The 22,243-nt window shown below is 47.2% G+C and overlaps 1 protein-coding gene across 1 annotated transcript in view; it reads right to left on the bottom strand.

Moving 5' to 3' along the window:
• The window catches only part of LOC144102469 (astacin-like metalloprotease toxin 5), a 33,634-nt gene extending 11,603 nt beyond the window's left edge, over positions 1-22,031 (bottom strand). Inside the window, exons 1-5 of the mRNA XM_077635734.1 lie at positions 21,968-22,031; positions 21,593-21,663; positions 18,625-18,733; positions 17,507-17,606; positions 2,984-3,159 (exon numbers count right to left, since the gene is read on the bottom strand). Coding sequence (XP_077491860.1) covers positions 2,984-3,159; positions 17,507-17,606; positions 18,625-18,733; positions 21,593-21,663; positions 21,968-22,031 — 520 coding nt within the window. The remainder of the gene's footprint in view (positions 1-2,983; positions 3,160-17,506; positions 17,607-18,624; positions 18,734-21,592; positions 21,664-21,967) is intronic.
• Positions 22,032-22,243: the final 212 nt, after the last annotated feature.

Below are 22,243 nucleotides of genomic sequence, written 5' to 3'. Positions count from 1 at the left end.
CCATTAATCTCACATGTCGGACACACCTTGGTTGCGGCAGCCGTTAGCTTGCTCTCTCTCTCTCTGTCTATATATATATATATATATATATATATATATATATATATATATATATATATATATATATATATATATATATATATATAATGAGGGGCTCGTTTGACAAACACATAAAGGAAGCCAACAGTCAACGAAACCAAGGTGCATAGGGGAATGTTTCTATTTTTTTTAATTTCTAGTGCCAGTCAATTCGTTTAAATAAATATACATATAAAGCAGCAGAAAAAACAACCATGCCGCGGGTGGGATCCGAACCCACGACCTCCGATTTTCGCGTCCGGTCGGTTCTGGCAGTCTTGATGCCTTAGGTAGTATAAGAGGGCTCTCGCGCAATTTCCGCCCTCGCCGTTAGATGACGCTCTACGTCACACTTGCGGTATTACAGGACGTGCTACGTCCACCGCTATGTACAAGGGTGGCGCTGGTGAACAATTTCAAGGTTCGCTTACACGCAAAACATAAATACCCACGAAAGCAGCAGATTGGACAGCCGTCGCCGTAGCTCAGTTGGTAAGAGCACCGGACGCGATATTCGGAGGTCGTGGGTTCGGGTCCCTGCTGCTTTATAAGTAATTTTCTTTAAAAAACTATTGATTGGCACTAGATATTAAAAAAAGACAAATCCGCCTATGCACCTTGATTTCGGTGACTGTTGGCTTCCTATATATATATATATATATATATATATATATATATATATATATATAGTATAGAAAGATAAACGTATTTGGTTGCTAGAGGCAAAAATTCAAAGTTGAAAACGCTTCATTTAGCCATAGATTTATTTTGAGTCGACGTTTCGGACAGAGCCTGTCCTTTCTCAAGACTGAAGTTACAGGGGTCTTCTTCCTCTTCTTAAGGAGTTGGCACTGGCACACATGTACGACACATGAACAAAAAAAAACAAACGGTGGCAAAGAATACTAGAAAAGATACAGATAGAAAGGGAAAAAAGGGGGAACAAATAAAAAAGAAAAACGTGTTGTACCCCGCCGCCCACCCCGAAGCCGCGGGGAGCCGACCCCGGACGAGGGAAACAAAAAAAAGGAAAACACGGAGCGGGAGAGGATAATGGCTACCCATCAAGGCAACAGAGCGGCGGCGTGTAAGGTGGACAGGAGCAGACGGTGGCGGGATCGCCCTACACACAAAAGTTAAAGACGCGTGCACTCGCGTGCCCCGTACACAAGGAGTAAACAAATAAACAGAATAAAATGCAGACAGGGTCGGCGCTTCCGTCATCTTGAACCACTCCGGCAGCCAGAGCCAAGGCCGAATCAGCGGCGCCGTGAGCTTAACTAAACACACGTGCACTGTGCATGAAAACACCCAGACACACAGCAGTAAAACATCCGAGCTCATGCCAGTGTCGTGTGGCGGCTAAATGACAATGGCGGGAGCATTTAAGCGAGTAAGGTGTACAGAAACAGACGGTGGCGGAATTGTCCAACATATATAAATTGGAGATGCTTGCACTCGCGTGACCTGGCCAGAAAAAGTAAACAAATAAACAAAATAAAATGCAGACAGGACAGGAGACTTCCGTCATCTGGAACCATTTCCGCAGCCCGAGTCAAGGTAGAATCAGGGCGCCGTGAGCTTAACTACACACACGTGCACTGTTCCTGAAAACACCCACAAAAGAAAAAAAGTGGAAAAACATCCGAGTTCGGCGAAGTGTGGTGTGGGAGGTAAATGTGAATGGCGTGAGCAATTGGGCAAGGGTTCTTCAATTGCACCCCGTCGTCAAGGTAATCGAACTGGGAAGATAGGGGCAGGATGGGGTAGGGAATGAAGAAATTTGTGTGAGCTTGAAAAAGATGTCGCTGGCAAGAAACGACCGAGGTATGTCAAGCTGGCTCTCGTAATGTCAGCAACGGCCCTGCAAGGGGCGGATGGAGGACAATACACCTGGACTTTCATTAATGCCGTGAGGAATTGTTTCAAATTTGTAAATGAAGTACGACTCGCGTTGTTCTCTTTCCCGGGTGTTGTGGAACCCACCCTGTAGGACTGTTAACTTAATTGCATCAAATGGGTGGTTTCGCTCATTAATGTGTTTTGACAAGGGAAGGTTGGGTAGGGATAAGATATGCGCGCGGTGGTTATTAAAGCGAATTCGTAGAGGGTTGACGGTCTGTCCAATGTACTGCATACTGCACACACTGCATTCTAGGAGGTATATTACGTTGCAGGAATCACAATCAAAGTTGCCATTAATTTCCCATTTGAAGCCTGAAGCTGTGCTTACTGCACAGCTTGATGTTTGTATGTGTTTGCAGACCTGGCATCTACTTTTTCCACAGGGCCGGCACCCCAAAACCGGCTGGTTATTTGTTTTTGAGTGTACAAGAATATTTTTAATGTTTTTGGTCGTCTGTAGATCACGTGAGGGGGAGCAGTGAAAATTTTGGTGAGGCGCTCGCTTTGTTCGAGGATGTTGAAATGTTTTCTGAGGATTTTGTTTACGTTAGGCGGGTTACTATATATATATATATATATATATATATATATATATATATATATATATATATATATATATATATATATATATATATATATATATATATAATTTGAGCGTCACAATCGTCAAACTGTCTCTTCTTACTTCTGAATCATTGTTGCTTATATCTCTAACCGAGTCGAAGCGAGTCTTTTTAATGCTCACACATACACGTACACACACTTAACAGTTTACGTGGCTCTATATCTGTATACTTATACACAGACAAAAACACTGAACGTGACCCGTTTCGTCTGCGCGACCGAATTGGTGCACACCCACTGGACTTCGATATTCTAAAAATAACTGACATGCGTGGTAGCCTCGCTATTGAACTCCCGCTTGCTCTGTGCTTGAAAACGTGCCCAGATAATCTGGGCATGAAGCGACGTCGACGCGATTTGAAAGAAACTTACTCACGAGGTTTAATATTCTCCGGTATAACCTTGATGTACTGGTCTCTGTCGGGTCGTACGTGCTCGTGCATGAAGCCGAGTGCGTGCAGGAGCTCGTGCAGCACTATGGGCAACTCGAGACATCCGTGGCCGAGAGACAGTGGTTGCGGCCCCCCCATGCGGCCGGGGTACGAGTAACACCTGCGAGATTCAAGGTTCGTTTATTACATGTTTATGGTACAAGGTTAGAAAAACACTGGAATACAGAAGGAGGTCCCAAAGTCAGAGACTGCGGACGGGACCTCCTGTAAGAACAATTGTAAAAAAGAATTACAGACAGCAGATGCAAAAAAATTAAAGTTGTTAATTGGCATCATAAATGAGCACTGAATGAAATACGACAAATAATGCAAACCCTTATTTGAATGAAAAATAATTACACACCTAATAGCATACAGACCAATACAAAGCACAAATCATTGAATGATATAAATGACAAAACTAGTACCATATACCAAGTAAAATACTATTAGGGGGATTGTAAAAACTGACGGAAAGCGGATTCAAAGGCACAGATATTAGATGATTGCCTAATGCTAACTGGTAATGAGTTCCATAAGGTAGTGGCAGTCAAACGAACTGTTTGCTTTCCTTAATTAGTGTTAGGTTTAGAGAGTAAAAAGTTACTGTTATTAGCAAAAAGCGTGTCGCTGCGACGCGGATTTTGGTTACTGCTAGTTAACGAAAAAGGAAGTAGATTTCTAACAGATTTGTACATAAGGGTACATAATTTGTACTCGATTGTTTTGGGCACCAATAAAATATTGTATGATAGGAGCAGACGAGGGGCGTTTACAGAGTAGTGCCTATAAGTGATAATTGGAATTGCTTGATTATGAATGGTTTGCAGAGAAAATAAATGCGAATGATACCTCTTTCCCCAAGATGAAATACAATACTGAATATAAGAGTGGATGAACGAGTTATGGAGGGAAATGATAATGGGAACATGGAAATACGGGCGAACTTTGATTAATACTCTCATACCATACGCCAATTTTCGGGAAATGGATGAGATGTGGGTCTGAAATTTAAGATGTTTGTCCAGTACTACGCCTAGAAAGGATACGTGATAAGCTGAAAGGATTGAGTTTGAGCCTATGCTAACAGACGGGTTTTCGCAAAGAGGTGTGAGTGGCATTTCAAGTTATCGCATAATGAGGAATATAGAGATGCAAAGAAGGCATGATCCCGATCTGTGGTGCCGAACTTCTTTCGCCTGGAGGCTTAATGGAAGAGGCAAGAAAAATGATGGTCGATTTGCGTAGTTAGGCCAAATGCGAATTAGGTGCGCTGGCAGTTCGGTTTTCACTTTGGTTCCGGTGTTCAGACCAAGTGTTCATGGATGGCAGTTGTTCGCATAGCGCTAATGAGTTAATGTCCATGTATGCGGAATTGGTCGTTCTCTACATTCACAGATCACTGCGGGTCTTGCTACCATTTATAGAGCAGAAGCGCAGCGTTGAAGCGATGCGCCACTGCCCTTCTTGGCAGGTGCTGCCATCGGTGAGACATGGGTTAGGTTGCGACGCAGGTTGCTGTTCCCGTGCAGCCTGTCACGATTAATTGAGCTACCACCTGACACGATAGCCAGGCTGCTCACCTGCCCACTACTTGACTGACCGGTGTGCAGCGTGACTCAAACCTCTCGTCAGAGAAGCAAACACACAACGGCTAAATGCAGCGAATGACCTTCGCATAAGAAAAAATTCACGATTGAGCTTTCTTACACCACTACTTCACAGGAAATTGGGAGTCTCCCCAGACACTTACGTCACAAAGTGAAGGACTCGAAAAATTCGCCATTAGCATAATCACAGCTTGATTCCATAGTTTCCTCGAACAAACCAGTATAAAATCTGCTATTTCCCGCAAACTATCACATAGTGGAACTTATTACCAGGAATAGATTTTTAAAATGAAAATTTTGCAAATACCCTCGCTAGCGGTGTGTAATTCGGTCTCCATATTCCGCCAAACTCGCGCTTTTGACGATTCACAGTAATTTCTAATTGCACTATTGTTCTTGATGCTATGCGTATCATTTGTTGTTGATCAACTTTGCCCATCCTGTTTGGGCCGTATGATGTCAGCAGTATATTGCAAATAAACAAATGGGAGCAATAAAATAAAACCTAGTTCTAGCACGCAAAAACTTCCCAATCTTTGGACTTCCTATCAAGGCAAAGACGGGGCTCGTCAGTCGGAACATAACGCCTTCCTTCCACCTTCATGGTAGATACGCCCAGTTCTCAGCGGTCCAAACACCTTTTTTTCCATGGCTGCCAATGTAAGATTCTCGCTGCCCAGCTCTTGAAAATGCGAGTGCTGTGTCCTCTTTGACGAAAGTGCCGGCAGGAGCCTTTCTTGTGGTAAGCCTTAATTAACCTTATTACTACTCTTATTACTAACCGTACTATTACCGTGATGGGTACCGCATCGAGCACGAATATTTTATCGTTAAACAGTCGCCCTGTGATTATCGGCTTACAATAAAGGCCGATTGATCCTAGCGTTACGCAGATATATCGCAGCTGCAAGGAGTGCTTAAAGGTAACCTCTGACACACTGCTATAGGGAAGGTTGTATTTGCCGCATAAGAACAGTAGCTCAGGATTGTTTCTACATTTACTCAGCGTCAGAACGGGCCTAATTCCGTTGAGCTTCAGAGGCAACCAGCGGGACGTCATAGTCATCAGGCCAATACATTATCATCATCATCATCAGCCTTACTACACCCACTGCAGGGCAAAGGCCTCTCCCATGTCTCTCCATTTAACCCTATCCTTTGCCAGCTGCATCCACCCTTTGCCTGCAAACCTGTTTATCTCATCCGCCCACATAACCTTCTGCCGCCCCCTGCTACGCTTACTTTCTCTTGGAACCCACTCCGTTACCCTTAAAGACCAGCGGTTATCTTGCCTTCGCATTACATGCCCTGCTCAAGCCCATTTCTTTCTCTTGATTTCGACTAGGATGTCATTAACCCGTGTTTGTTCCCTCACCCACTCTGCCCGCTTCCGATCTCTTAACGTTACACCTATCACTTTTATTTCCATGGCTAGCGGCGTTGTCCTTAACTTAAGCTGAACTCTTTTCGTTAGCCTCCACGTTTCTGCCCCGTAGGTGAATACCGGTAAAATTATTCTGTTGTACACTTTCCTCTTGAGGGAAATTAGTAAACTGCCACTCATGATCTGCGAGAATTTGCCATATGCGCTCCACCCCATTCTTATCCTTCTAGTTATCTCCCTCTCATGATCCGGATCAGCTGTCACTACCTGCCCTAAGTAGACGTATTCCGGCACAATTTCTAGGCTCTCGCTGCCAATTGTGAACTGTTGTTCCCTTGCTAGGCTGTTGAACATTACCTTGGTTTTCTGCATGTTAATTTTTAGACCCATCGATCTGCTCTGAATTAAAAGACTAGCGCATATAACAGAGACACAGACAAAGAAGTAGACAGGACGAGCGCTCGTCCTGTCTACTTCTTTGTCTGTGTCTCTGTTATATGCGCTAGTCTTTTAATTCATGATGAAACACCAACTAGCCCAGCTTTCCGCCTTGATCGATCTGCTCTGCCTGTCTAACTCGTTGATCATGATTTGCAGTTCCCCTCCTGAGTGACTCAGTAAGGCAATGTCATCAGCAAATCGCAGATTATTTAGGTATTCTCCATTTATTCTTATTCCCAACTGTTCCCAATTCAGGCCTCGAAACACCTCCTGCAAACATGCGGTGAACAGCATTGGCGTGATCGTGTCTCCTTGCCTGACGCCCTTCCTTATTGGAATTTTATTGCTGACTTTATGGAGGACTGTAGTAGCTGTGCAGTTGCTATATATATCTTCCAGTATTTTGACATAAGGCTCTTCTACCCCTTGATTACACAATGCCTGTATGACTGCTGAGGTTTCCACTGAGTCGAATGCTTTCTCGTAATCTATGAAAGCTATATATAGAGGTTGATTATATTCTGCGCATTTCTCTATCACTTGATTGATAGTGTGAATATGATCTATTGTGGAATATCCTTTGCGAAAGCCTGCCTGATCATTTGGTTGAATAAAGTCTAACGTTGCCCTGACTCTATTAGCGATTACCTTAGTAAATACTTTGTAGGCAACGGATAGTAAGCTGATCGGCCTGTAATTTTTCAAGTCCTTGGCATCTCCCTTCTTATGAATTTAGATAATGTTTGCATTCTTTCAAGCTTCTGGTACAGTCGAGGTCATAAGGCATTGCGTATACAGGGTGGCTAGTTTTTCTAGCACGATGTCCCCTCCATCTTTCAACAGGTTACCTGATCCTTCCCAGCTGCTTTTCCCCTTTTCATTGCTTCTAAGGCTTTCTTTACTTCATCTTTCGTTACTGTGGGGTTGACGCATTGCTGTGCACTGCTGTCTTTCTCATTAGCGCTCTGATTACATTGGCTACTGTACAGGTCTGCATAGAACTATTCGGCTACGTTAACTATCTTATCCATATTGCTAATCACATTGCCCTGCTTGTCTCTTAATGCATACATCTGGTTTTTACCTATGCCTAGTTTCCTCTTCACTGTTTTTAGGCTACCTCTGTACTTTATAGCGTGCCCGATTCTCTCCATATTAAACTTCCTTATGTCGGCTACCTTGCGCTTATTTATTAACTTTGATAGCTCCGTTAGTTCTATTCCATCGGTAGTGTTAGATGCCTTCATGTTTTGGCGCTTCTTAATCAGATCTTTCGTCACCTGAGATAGCTTCCCGGTATCTTTTTGAACTGTCCTACAGCCTACTTCTACTGCGCACTCCATAAATATTGATGTCAGATTATCGTGCATTGAATGAACATCAAGATCTTCTTCCTCAGTTAAAGCCGAATATCTGTTTTGCAGCGCTATCCTAAACTCCTGTGCTTTCCCTCTTACGGCTAACTCGTTAATGGTCTTCTTCTTCACTAGCTTCTTCCGTTCCCTCTTAAAGTCTAAGCTAATTCTAGACCTTACCATTCTGTGGTCGCTACAACGCACCTTTCCGAGGACGGCCACATGCTGAATGATGCCAGGTTTAGCGCATAGAATGAAGTCGATTTCATTTTTAATCTTACCATTGGGGCTCTTCCAGGTCCACTTCCTGTTTTCTCGTTTGCGGAAGAAGGTATTCATGATTCGTAAATTATTTCTATCCGCGAATTCAACTAATAACTCTCCCCACTAGTTCTAGAGCCTGTCCCATAGTCACCTACCGCGTGGTCGTCAGCCTGCTTCTTGCCCACCTTCGCATTGAAGTCGCCCATCAGTACAGTGTACTGCGATTTTACTCTATTCATTGCTGATTCTACGTCCTCATAGAAGCTTTCAACGGTCTGGTCATCATGGCTGGATGTGGGTGCGTAGGCCTGCACCACTTTCAGCTTGTACCTCCTATTCAGCCTAATTACTATAGCTGCTACCCTCTCGTTAATACTGAAGAACTCCTCTACGTTGCCAGCTATATCCTTATTAATGAGGAAACCCACACCTAGTTCTCGTCTATCCTCTTACCCGCGATAGCCCATTATGCGTCCATCGTTTAGTACTGTATACGCCTCGTCTGTCCTCCTAACTTCGCTAAGCCCTATCACATCCCATTTAATTCCCGTTAGTTCCCCGAAATGCCCTGCTAGGCTAGCCTCACTAGATAAAGTTCTAGCGTTAAACGTTGCCATGTTCAGATTCCAATGGCGGCCTGTCCGGAGCCAGAGATTCTTACCACCCTCCGCTGCGTCACAGGTCTGACCGCCGCCGTGGTCAGTTGCTCTGCAGCCGCTGGGGACTGAGAGCCGAGGGTTAATTGGTTTGATCATAGAAAGTTGTGGCCAAGCACTACACCAGGGTGGCCAAATCCTGCTCTGGTGAGAGAGTGCCTTGTCGGTTCTGGTCACCAAGATAAGGCCGTACTCCAGGCCTGGTTATGCAATTCCATCGACACGCGGATTTTTTTTTTTTAACCCGGTGGAGAATTGCGCGGCACCGGGATTTGAACCCCGGTCCTCTTGCACGCGAGGCGGATGTTCTACCTCTACGCCATCGCTGCAACCCTCAATACATTATGCGGGTACACTAAAACGGACAGCTCATTATGCTCATGTTTAAGGACAGAAAGTAATGCCATTCATTTACGCTGCCACTTTCGATTAACGACTAAATAATAAAAAGTATAGATATTATATCGCGGACTAAGTACTTTAAACTATGAACGAGTGATAGAAACAGTGTCAGGATAGCCTTTCATGTGAAGCTTGCGTGATTAGGATGACTCTTAAAACTAATGTGGACGGTATTAATGTCAATTCCAGTGTTTGGAGGAGGTGTTCTATTTGGAAATTTGCTTACCCTACACCCGAGGAAAGAACATGCCTTCTATGAGGACGGCGATTGTACTTGGTGCACTGCGGCTGTGGCTCTGCACTGGTGTGATGTTGCCCCTAACAGTGGCGGTTTCCCACACATCGACTTTAGAGAGGAACTCGCGTCTAACAAAATGGAGACGCATTTTCAAGAGCGTCATCTCTTACTCTTCACGTTTCGAGATTTCGTGGGGTCTGCTACCGCACTGAGATCACAGCACCATCTGTGGCAGCGACTAGAAAACAGCACATCTCGCATTGAGACCCGTATCTGTTTCTACAATGATACTGTAGAAACAACCACCTGATGCGTGCCAATGGTGACGTCTCGGTCTAATATGGTGCATACAGATCGAATTATGCGAATATGACGTCATGGGACGAAATGACGGCATAGGTTCGGTTTCTAGAATTCAAGGTGGCGGCTATTGAAATTTGTTGTGCCCTCCCATTACTTTTCCCTTCACATCCCCGCCCCAAATATTAACGCTATGCATCTATACATTTTTCTGGTATATATACTCCGACAACAAGCTGCACCAATCTGGGGACAGTTGTTTACCGAATTTGGTACGCAAATAAAACCATATGAGTTGTATTGAAAAAAAAATCAAAATAAATAATAGGTAAACATTTTATGCATGCATTTACTAATTGAAGCGTTACCATATTGCACTGCAAGCCGAATTCTAGACCCATCTTGACCCCCAAATGAAGCACATTCCTTTTGGGACGTACCTTGTTGGGCTGTAACTCGGCAACGGATAGACGTGCATCGTAATTTTTATGATAAATGGCGTGATAATAGGATACAACTTAAGAAAACAGCAGTTAACACTGGGCGATGGTCCGCGGCGTACTGTATTACTCCGCAAGCCAGTCATAAAAGTAAACGAAATTAAAATTTTAATGTTTCACTTTATTGAACAAGCCAGGTAAGAAGATTCTAGAGCTTATAATTTTTTCTCGTGATTAGCTTATTAATTTTTAGGTGACAGCAGAAGTTTTAACAACGGCCTACGTTTTTGTCAAGCGAGGAAACAATACTGACAAGAAGCGCATAAAGTTGAACGGCTCTTTTGCGTTCACACCCCTGTTCGTTGTTTTGATTAACAGTTGGGCCTTAAGGTTTTTTCTTGTCAGTATTTTGAACTTGTTGCTTTTTTGCTCTACTGTGTCCTAAACTTGCCACAGGCTGATATTAGGCCAGGAGTATGTTGTCAAGAAATAAAAAATTTAGTTCTCCTATAGGCACCATGAATGCAGTCGTGTGCGTCCTTTTGGATTCAATGTTTTTTGGTTACCTTTTTCTGCGGATGGTGTCCTTTCCGGCTGATCGTAATCAGCGGTTCGCTGGTACCACATGCCCAACGATTATGAGCAAAAGAATTTCTGAACGGAAACCTGTTTATAAAATCAATGCTTTCATATGTTGTAACATTTCGCTATAACAATCAATATATTCTCAGCTCCCGTCGGCAGGCTAGAATGTTTTTGCTAGTAACGTTTTCGCTGTCGTCATGAGCGTTCCTCATTGATTTTTTATGACAGACTTAACTGCTCAATGCAAGCGATGGAAACGCTCCAAAAGAAAGATTTTGCAACACATCGGAAGGATGGACCATTGCCTTCAATATTTTATTAAAGATACTTAACAATATTGGAGCGTTCAAAATTTTTGTCCAAAAATGTTGGACATGTAGCACATAAACATATTGATATTGAGCAAGCCACCTTCTTCATACGCTTTCCCAGAGGAGAGAGAAGAGCTGGTGTGCGGCCTCACGACGTCCACCACGATATATTTCCTCGAAAAAGGCTGCAGAGGAGACTTCTTGCTATTTATGGCCATAAGCGACTTTGGCTTATGGCTGCCGTAAAAAAGCGCTGTATTGTGCTGTGTTTCGGAAAATTTTATGGGCATTTCTACTCTTCCATAATTTTAAATCAGCGCCGAAAAATGACTGCACAAGTCTGGACACAAAACCAGCACCTCCAATATATTGTCACGGACGCCAATAGGACGTACAATCCCTGGCAGGACAGTACCTGGCGAGCACACTGCGCAGAGCATAGCCGGCAGGGCCTAGCACCGAGCAGAAGAGGACGAAGTCCGGCGCGCGACAAAAGGTCGAAGACAGACCGCACGGGGGAGCCGGTAGCGTGATGGCTAAACTAAGTGCGGCATTGCCCCTCCCCTCTGTAAAGGCATCGACTCGATGCCCGACAGTGAGGGGGAGCCACGTGTTGGCGTTAACAGAATCCCAGGCACCGAATGTGGTGAGAGTTGTCCTAGCGGGCATGGTATGGCTTGAGTCTTGCGACGTGCACAATTTCGGATGTCGGCGGGCGTCTGGAAGAACGAACACCCCCTTGCGGGCGCACTTCATACGTAACGTCGCTGAGTTGGCGGAGTACCTCGTAGGGGCCGAAGTAACGGCGCAAAAGCTTCTCGGAGCGACCGCGCAGACGGATGGGGCTCCAAACCCACACTTGATCGCCAGGCTGGAAAATGACTTCGCGGTGACGGAGGTTATAGCGGCGAGCATCGACTTCTTGCCGCTCGCAGGTTCGTTGCCGAGCCAGCCGGCGGGCAGCCTCTGCATGGCGAACGAATGCATCAGCGTCGGCAACGGATGGGCGGGCAATATCGGGCAACAACATCGTGTCCAACATAGTCACAACTTCACGACCATGTACCAAACGAAATGGCGTGAACCCCGTCGTCTCTTGAAGGGCAGTATTGTAGGCAAACGTGACGTACGGAAGGATTTCGTCCCAGCTCTTATGGTCGTCGTCGACGTACATAGAAATCATATCAGCGATAGTCTTATTGAGGCGCTCGGTTAGGCCGTTGGTTTGAGGATGGTAAGCTGAGGTCTTACGATGACTTGTGCCACTGAGCCGCATAACTTCCTGAGTAAGCTTGGACGTGAACGCTGTGCCTCGGTCAGTTAAAACAACATAAGGGGCGCCGTGGCGGAGGACTATGCTGATGATGAAAAAGTCAGCAATTTCAGCAGCAGTGGCGCGGGGAAGGGCTTTCGTCTCACAATACCGGGTGAGGTAGTCGGTGGCAACCACAATATACCGGTTACCCAATGATGACGTGGGAAATGGGCCCAGTAAGTCCATGCCGACTTGGTGGAAAGGAATTCTCGGCGGAGCAATGGGTTGGAGCAAGCCAGCCGGCTTTAAAGGTGGTTTTTTCCCACGTTGACACTCGCGGCAAGTACGTACATACCGCTTGACCGTCGCAGAAAGCCTGGGCCAGTAATAACGGTGGCGAACTCGTGCCATCGTTCGAGAAAACCCGAGGTGGCCGGAAGGAAGCTCGTCGTGGCATGCCTGCAAAACGTCAGTGCGGAGCGCCGTTGGAACCACGAGCAGGTAACCAGAGTCCGTCGGGGCGTAATTTCGTTTGTAGAGGACGCCATCTCGCAAGCAAATCGACGACAAGCCACGCGCGAATAGACGAGGCGGTAACGAGGTGGTACCCTCAAGATAATCGATGAGTGGCCGCAATTCCGTGTCGTCCCTCTGGTGTTGAGCGAGGTCGGACGTGGTCAGAGCACCAATAAAGAGGGGGTCATCTTCGAGGTCATCAGAGCTGGACGGGATAGGAGCACGGGACAAGCAGTCTGCATCGCTGTGTTTGTTGCCCGACTTGTAGACAACTGTTACATCAAATTCTTGCAAGCGAAGGCTCCAACAAACTAACCGGCCCGAGGGGTCTTTAAGATTCGCGAGCCAGCACAGTGAGTGGTGGTCACTCACGACCCGGAACGGGCGACCATACAAGTAGGGCCGGAACTTTGTTATCGCCCACACAACAGCTAGGCACTCCTTTTCAGTGGTTGAGCAATTGGCCTCGGACCGAGACAGCGTGCGGCTGCCGTAAGCAATCACACGCTCAACACCATCTTGCCACTGGACGAGGACTGCACCGAGGCCAATATTGCTGGCATCGGTGTGAAGTTCTGTATCCGCCTCCTCGTCAAAATGGGCAAGAATGGGCGTTGTTTGTAGGCGTTTGCGGAGCTTTTCGAAGGCGTCCTGCTGTTCCTGTGCCCAGACGAAAGGCTGATCGTCTTTTGTCAGCCGTGTGAGAGGCTCAGCCAGCCTGGAGAAGTCTTGCACGAAGCGTCGGTAATATGCGCAGAGGCCAAGAAACCGGCGCACAGCTCGCTTATCAGTGGGAGTCGGGAACGCAGCTACAGCCGCCGTCTTGTCGGGGTCGGGGCTGACACCCTCAGGTGTCACAACATGGCCCAAAAACTTAAGCCGTTGGTACGCGAAGTAGCATTTTTCGGGTTTTAGAGATAGACCGGCTGATCGGATGGCCGTCAATACTACACTCAAGCGTTTGAGATGTTCTTCGTAGGTCGCAGCGAAAATAACCACATCATCAAGATAGACGAGACACGACTGCCATTTTGAGGCCAACCAGTTCAGTGTCCATCATTCTTTGAAAGGTGGCAGGAGCGGTACACAGGCCAAAGGGGAGCACCTTGAACTCGTACAAACCGACAGGCGTTATGAACGCGGTCTTTTCACGGTCACGTTCATCGACTTCGATCTGCCAGTACCCACTGCGTAGATCAAGAGAGGAAAAGTATCGGGCATGACGCAGGCGATCGAACGAGTCATCAATTCGGGGCAACGGATAAACGTCCTTTTTAGTAATCTTGTTGAGGCGACGATAATCGACGCAGAATCGGAGAGTGCCATCCTTCTTGGCGACCAGCACAACGGGTGAGGCCCACGGGCTTGTTGACGGCTGGTTAACCTCGTCGCAGAGCATTTCCTCAACCTGCCTCCGAATCACCTCCCGTTCTTTCGCAGACACTCGATAGGGGTGGTGTTGTATAGGCCTCTCGCCTTCATCCACTACAATGCGGTGTTTAGCGACCGATGTTTGTCGAACTTTAGAAGTGGTCGCAAAGCAGTCACGAAAAGAGTCGAGGATCATGTGGAGGTGGTGTTTCTGATCGGCGGTTAGGTCGGGGTTCACGTCAGTCATAACGGGGGCGTCAGACGTCGATGCATGGGTATTGTTGAGGGAGCAGGCGCAGTGGGAGACTGAGTCACTAATTTCATCGAAATAGGCTATGGCGGTTGCTTGCGGCAAGTGGCGGTATTCGGCGCTAAAGTCCGTAACAAAAAGCTGCGTTCGCAGTCCTCGGAGGGAAGTAACACCCCGCGCAACGCAGACTTGTTGACTCAGCAGTAACGACAGGTTACCTTCCGCAACCACGTGAGGAGTGCGTGGGTTGGAGCATTCCACCGTAATAAACAAACTGGAGCGTGGTGGTAGCGTGACATTGTCATCAAACACGCGAAAAACAGGCCTGTCGGGCTCGCTGCTGTCGGCTATGGCACAATGAGGTGAGAACGTCACGACAAGTTCGCGGAGGTTGATTATCGCACCGTGTTCCCGCAGAAAATCTAACCCGAGGATGAGGTCCTTCGAGCAATGAGCCAACACAGCGAAGCAGGCAGTGAAGGTGACACCACGAATCTCCATTCTAGCGGTGCAGATGCCAAGCGCTGTCACCAGATGGCCTCCAGCTGTCCGGATGTGTGTTCCAGGCCAAGGTGTCAGTACTTTCCTCAGGACAAGCGTCAGACCACGACTCATGACGGAGAAATCGGCGCCGGTATCTACGAGAGCAGTCACGCGGCGGCCATCAACGATGACCGAGATTTAAGCCGAAGCTTGGTCACCGTTAGAAAACCGCTGTGTGAGGGAGGTCGGACTACGGGATCGTTCTCGCGGTCGGGTTGGGGCGCCAAGCGGAGGCGTCTCCGTTCGTCGAAAAGTCGTCGGACTTAAGGGTCGTTCAGATTGTCCAATTGAGGCGTCAAGCGAAGAAGGCGTCTCTGGGCGTCGAAAGGTCGTCGCGGCGTGGGGTCGGAGGTCGGGTCGAATGCTAACGTCGGTGAGCGGAGGATGTTCGTCATTATGTCCGGTGACGGCGGCCCTACCTCCGGGGGTCGCCGTCCTCAGTTTTCCCGGCGCGGGCTGGAGGACTGCCGGACGTAGGACTGGCGAACTGGTGAAGAAAACCGTCGAGGCGACGGTGACCTGGACTGACGTTGGGCAGTGGGTACAGGTGGGACGTTGGCCGCTAGGTACTGATCGATTTCGCGGGGTCTTTCACCATAGCGCGGCAGGGGTGCGTCGGGCGAAAAGCCGCGCAGGCCAATCCGGCGGTACGGGCAGTGACGACGGATGTGGCCTGCTTCGCCGCAATGGAAGCACAGGGGCCTGTTGTTCGGCGTTCGCCACATGTTTGCCTTCGTGACGGGTGGTCGGTCGTCTGGCAGCGCTGTCGTATGCGGGAATCGGTGGGACGGCGCGGTAGAGGCAGGAGAGTAGAACGCCGGCGGTGGTGGCGCAGGACTTCGCAATGTCTCGCTGTATGTCATCACATAGGGCGCTGGCGGTGGCGGCGGTGGAGTGGGCTGCACCGTGCGGCGTATCTCGTCACAGACAGCCTCCGAGATGGCGGTGACACTAGGAGGCTGCTCCACAGAGCGAAGCTTCTGCAGCTCTTCGCGAACGATGCTCCTGATGAGCTCTCGGAGGGAGGTGTTCTCATCCTCGGGCCTCGGCATGTGGCACTCCACAGCAGTGATGTTTGAGGAACGGCCGTAGTGCGCAAACCGCTGCTGCAGGGCGCGCTCCATGCCTGCCGCCTCCTTTGCAAAATCGGCGACTGTAGCCGGAGGATCGCGCACGAGCCCAGCGAACAATTGCTCCTTGACGCACCGCATCAAATGGCACCCCTTCTTGGCTTCCGACATCGAAGGATCAGCGCGGTTGAAAAGCCGGGTCATGTCCTCCACGAGCATCGCCACGCTCTCGTTTGGCTGCTGCGCTCTCGATTGCAGGGCCAATTCAGCACGCTCCCTCCGCTCGTTGCTGCTGAACGTATCCAGCAACTGTCGCCGGAAGTCTTGCCAGGTGTGGATGGCGGACTCGTGGTTTTCGAACCACGTCTTGGCGGCGTCCTGGAGGCAAAGTAGACGTCCCGAAGCTTGCGGTCCTCGTCCCACAGATTAAATTCAGAGACCCAGTCATACCTGTTCAACCAGTCCTTCACATCTTCAAACTTGTCACCATGAAATGGCGCGGGCGTACGAGGTGAATGAAAAAGCAGCGGTGGCGAACTCACAGTTTGCTGGAAGGTCTGGCTGGCCACCGTAGAGGTCATCTTGCGGGATGGCGCGGCGAAGGAATTGTACTCTGGAGCTAAGCCTTTCAAGCGGCGGCTTGACTTGTGGACAGGTGTCGTGTCCAGGGGGTGTGGCTGAGCGCTGGAGGTTCCTGGGACCTCTTCGTACATAGATCGTACCCAGCAGCCGCACCAAAAATGTCACGGACGCCGGTAGGACATTCAATCCCTGGCAGGACAGTACCTGGCGAGCACACTGCGCAGAGCGTAGCCGGCAGGGCCTAGCACCGAGCAGAAGAGGACGAAGTCCGGCGCGCGACAAAGGTCGAAGACAGACCGCACGGGGGAGCCGGTAGCGTGATGGCTAAACTAAGTGCGGCAATATTATGGCGCTACCAAAACAATACCATGTCCAACAATCTCGGACTAAAATTTTCAATATTGGGAAACTGTGAGGTACTGTTATGAAAATATTGAAGGTAATTGTCCGCGGTATGTAGCAAAATATTTCTTTGAGAGTGTTTCCATCACTCTCATCTGCCGATAAGACGGCGATAGAAAACCAATGGGGAACGCTTTTGACGACACAAGACACGCTAATAGCAAAAAATGCGAGCCTGCTGAAGGGAGATACGCATATATATTGGTTGCTATAGTGAAGTTATTGGCCATTATTCGTGATTTAAAAGCTGCGTTCTTTCATAGAACCGGAGGAAACAAGGGTCTTTTATTTTTTCTGATTTGTGGATATTGTGGGCTTTCAAATCTCTGCATAACTAAGTGTAGGGAGGCTGTCAACTGAAACACGCGTGGCTTTGAGCATGACCGACCGGTAAGGCATCCAACATGCAATAGAGGATTGCTTCGCCCAGTACAACACGCAGCTGCCAGGTTTACAGGATAGAAAAAAAGGGGCAAAATAATTTTTCGCTTACTCTTGTCCGGAAAATATAAATACGTAGTCTTCCTGGTTGCTGCGTTCCACAAAGCGTATACAAGTGTTCATCTCTATTTCAAGCATGGCTGCCTTGACCACGCCAAGCCTCCGCTGGTCAGCTGAAAGTAAAGGAATGCAAACTTGTTGTACAGTCAGAATTTTATTTTTTTGTTCGTTTTGATGGCAGCCAAGCGGAAGCTTTCTTTTTTTTTCAGTTTCTGAACATTTCCCGCTCCAGTCCAATTGGAACCCTGAGAAAGCGCAGCTTGCGATATGTATAAGTTTCGACTTTATAGCGCTTGCGAATTCGAGGATTTGTAACGTATTAAACATTTTTGCACAACTATTTTGTTAGATATGTTTGTGCAGAGTTGTGTGTGCACCGGCGTTAATTCCATGCAGTATAAAGGCTATCGAAATGGTATTCCCTGGCGTCGGCTGCTTGTTTCGTGTTCCCTCCTGCTCGGCCGACTGCGCCTCATGCGACTGGCTTCGTCACCGAAACTCTCCATCCCAACGCCTCCGCTCGTACAGCTACGGCTTACATGTAGCGAGCGTTCGCTGGTATGCTGGGGCTCAAGGCGCAACGTTGAATACCTATGAAAACTGCTACCATAATGTCTGCAATTTTGACAGAGCGCGAAATTTCTCTTCATAACGTCCTCGTAGCTGGGCGATAGGGTAGCGACAATCGGATAGCTGCATATTCGTGGCGGGAGGATAGGAATAGCTGCAGCTTGCTCAGTGCAAGACCAACTGAAAGCTATTCACTGGCAGTCGAGTTTCGCTTGCCTAATCATTTTATCCGCTGTAAATGTCCTTACTTTTGCGTGTTTCATAATCTGTTTACGCCTCGTTACAAGAAAGCAGACAAAAAACGCGATTAAAAGCTCATCATTTGCTTGTCTTGTTGCGCGAATTGCGGGGATAACAAAACAAGCTTGATGCAAAATAATTTGTTTCCGTCAATCACTGAAGTTTTATTTTCTTATGAAACTGCAATGTTCGCCGAAACATTTACCGCGGTTGCATTGTAAGGGTTTGCGTTTTAATGCGAAAACTATCAGGTTTTCCCTATTTGAGCAATAAAAAGGAGGAGGTGCAATATCGTCTTTAATCGCAAATTTGGCTTACTCATAGAAGGGTCCACTGCATACGGTACCACTGCACCAAGCCACAGCTTGGCAGAGGCATAGGCTGCGCTTCGCTGCTTTCGGACGTGAATCTGTTAAAGCAAAAAAAAAAACCGGGGGTGGGGTCATGAGTGAGAAATGAAGGCCAACATGCACTCCTGGCTTTTGTCAACGGGACTGAAGACAGTATATCGCGAATGAAAGCACCTCGTGCGGTGAATCTTGTTAGCGTCGTATTTCATTGTACAACAATTCTCGACAAGCGCATTTTTGAGCTGCAAACCTTTTATGAACGCAATTTTTTCCCGGATTCGAACCCGACCGCAGCAGATGCGTTTTTATGGAGGCAAAACACTAAGGAGCCCGTGTTCTGTGCGATATCAGTGCACGTTAAAGACCCCCAGATGGTTGAAATTATTCCGGAGCCCCCCACTACAGCAACTCTTCCTTTCTTCTTTCACTCCTTTCTTTATCCCTTCCCTTACGGCGCGGTTCAGGTGTCCAATGATATATGAAACAGATACTGCGCCATTTCCTTTCCCGCAAAAAAAAACAACAATTATTATTAATGCAATTTTTTCATATATTGTAAAATGTCACTGTAACAATCAATATAATCACGGACCACCCGGTGGCAGTGGCATTTTTTCATATTCACGTTTTTGAACTCGTCAAAAGCGTTCCCCGTTGGTTTTCTAAGCACTTTTAACTGTTCGATGGGATCGATGGAAACACTTTAAAAGGAAGTGGTTGCTACATATCGGAAGAATAGATCCTTACCGTCAATATTTACATAGCAGTATTTTACAATTTTTCAATCTTCAATATTTATGTTCGAGAATGTAAGACATGTGTGTCCAGTATTGCTTCGTCACCTTTGCTTTGAGTTAACTTCGGGAGGAAGGGTCATAAAAGGGAAGTTGAGAGTGCGTGCTGATTAGGGCAGGAGGAAATGGCGCAGTATCTGTCTCATATATCCCTTCCCTTACGGCGCGGTTGAGGTGTCCGCGATATGCGAGACAGATACTGCGCCATTTCCTTAAAACAAAAACAAACCAACCATTTACAGAAGCCGCCGCGCACTCACCACAGGTCATGTCCCCAAATGGCTAAGGACAGGACGAACAAAGGAACACGTACAAGATGCTTACTGCAAATATAGTTTAGTAAGCGCCTTGTCCGTGTTCTTCTTGGATCGTGTCTGCCCACTCTTGCGCAATGTACCTTCCGAGTCATGCACCAACTCGCCGAACAGTCCACTCTTCTGGCTAAGGAAGCGGTATTTTTCCGTGTCGGTAATCCCTCGCATGCTTCTGTTGATACTGCTTCAGCCTACTCAAACGAGGTGGACATCGCGGGTTAGTGAGTGCTATTTATAGCTTGAACTTCACGCGCACAAATATTCCTGGCGCGTCTACTAAATGAGTATGTTGTGTGAGGCACTTCACGGGCACATTTAAGCGTATAGTATAGCGTATAGTATATGGATAGTATAGTATAGTATATAGCGTATAGTATAGTGTAGCGTATAGTATAGTACAGCGTATAGTATAGCGTAGTATAGTATAGCTTATAATACCTGATACCTGATTTAATATCTGCTGCTGGACCTTGGACCCAAGATATTAAACTTATTTTTGGAATATGGTGGAGTGCTAGACGCACTCTGCCACGGGTCGGCCCGGTTATTGCACTGCCTCCGGGATCGGCCAGGGGCCTATGGTCTTATTAGCGCGCGGCGGTTTTTCTTTCCATCTTTCCTCTCCTATCCTTTAATTGTCCAACTTTCAGCACGCGGCAGCGAGCGTGGCTTGGCTTGAGCCAGTAGGCAGGCCCGTGCTCTTTCCTTTCTTTCTTCCTGTCAGCAGCCGCAGCAGCGTATAGAACAAAATGGTGCATGAAACTGGTCATAGTAACAAACTATTTCCCTGATAAAAATGACAAAGTTCGTCCTTTTTTGTGCTGTTTCTGTTATTGGGAGCACTACTTTGCAGGTACAAGAAGCGCATTTTTTTGTCAGTAACTCGTGAACTTATCTTTTACACATTTATACCGGGAAGGTCTCACTGTTGAAAAAAGCTGATGTTTTTAAGATTTCTTTTAGCCTTTTCCAGAAAAGCTTCAAGTAAATTTTAGCGACTTTTATAAGCATTCAATGCACTGGGAACACCCGACACAAGCTTCAATATAAAGTACAACTCTTCTGTACTAATACCTCCTCCTGGTTATGTTACTTTCTCTTATTCGCACGCGAATTGAACATGGGTACGTATATTACAGCAGAGTCAACTTGAGACCAATTGGGTGTGCTTCCATCTATAGGACAGCTTGAGCTTTGGGACCCAGAGACGTGAGAGACACATTGAAATACGAAACACAGCGCTGGTGTCAATGCGCCTCTCTACGTCCCTGTGTCCCAAAGTTCACACTGGCCCACAGATGGAACCATACCAACTAGCCCAGAATACCATCTAGATGTGCTTGCTGCAAAAGCACTTTTCTCGGTTATTATTTGAATGTCCTTTCCCCGCTGCATGTCTGCTGCTCCTGTATTCTTTAATCTTTGCGGCGCCTATAAATAACCGGAATTATAATGGTAAGCAAGGGCCAATTTTGCCTACAGTGGCTCTCGAATAAGCCGCCTGTGGTCGGAAGTGTATTATTTATACGTAACTTAATCCATAAAAAAGATCAGACAACAGCGAACAGTCTAGAGCAGGGCATTCGATTGTGGTGTGACATCTCGATGTTTCAACTTCGAGCGACGGAACCGTCCACGCTTCCTCTTAGTGTTCTTCGATTGTCGGGAGTCTTTCGTTTCGATTGTTGCAAACAGGTGAGCAATTTAAAAAGGCTAAAAATGGCCACGGCCTTCGTGAAGGTGGACAGTGGAGAAACCGGAGTTCTGCTCGGAGTGCTTGTTGTCCGCAACACAAAAGAAGAGGCCTCACATGATTCTCGCCGCCACCGACCAGCCTGATGATGTATCCTTGGGTGTAACCCGCCTCCATTACTGGTAGAGCTGCGTGGAAAAAGCAGGGTTTGTCTTCGTTTGTTTATAAAGGCGGTACCATGAATTCACAGACAGACTGTATTTGACTGGCGCAGAAACTTCGGAGATGAAACGCGGATGAAACGCCGAAATTTACAGCCCGGCATACGTCGTATGCCAGGTGGTCTAACTTGTTCAGGAACAAGTGTCGCTTCGGGGCTTGGGACCCTACGGTTCAAACGCACACACGCGCATCGTTGGAGGGAGGGAGGCAAAGAGGAAAACATTCTGAAATTCTGAAAAAAGTGCGTACGCCGCGGAGGCTAACACAAACATTCGCGAAGCTTGTCTGCAAGGTCAATGACACCGGTGCCTTTTACAGCCTTCTTGGCTGACATGTCGGGCGGAATTTGGGGAGAATCGTTTTCTTGTATCACGATAAAGTACATAATCTAGAGCCCAAGCGTGCAAAGCGTCGACCGTGCGCTTGTCGTTACCCTTTGTCAGGCAAAGTTTACATTGACAGAGTTAAGCATGGAAGTCCACGGTGGCGCATTCCAAGAATATGAACACAGCATATAAACTCCGAATATTTTACGCATTTTCTAAA

This window comes from Amblyomma americanum, chromosome 8 (genome assembly GCF_052857255.1).
Source record: "Amblyomma americanum isolate KBUSLIRL-KWMA chromosome 8, ASM5285725v1, whole genome shotgun sequence".
Lineage (NCBI taxonomy): Eukaryota > Metazoa > Arthropoda > Arachnida > Ixodida > Ixodidae > Amblyomma > Amblyomma americanum.
This window is presented reverse-complemented; position numbering and strand designations above follow the sequence as displayed.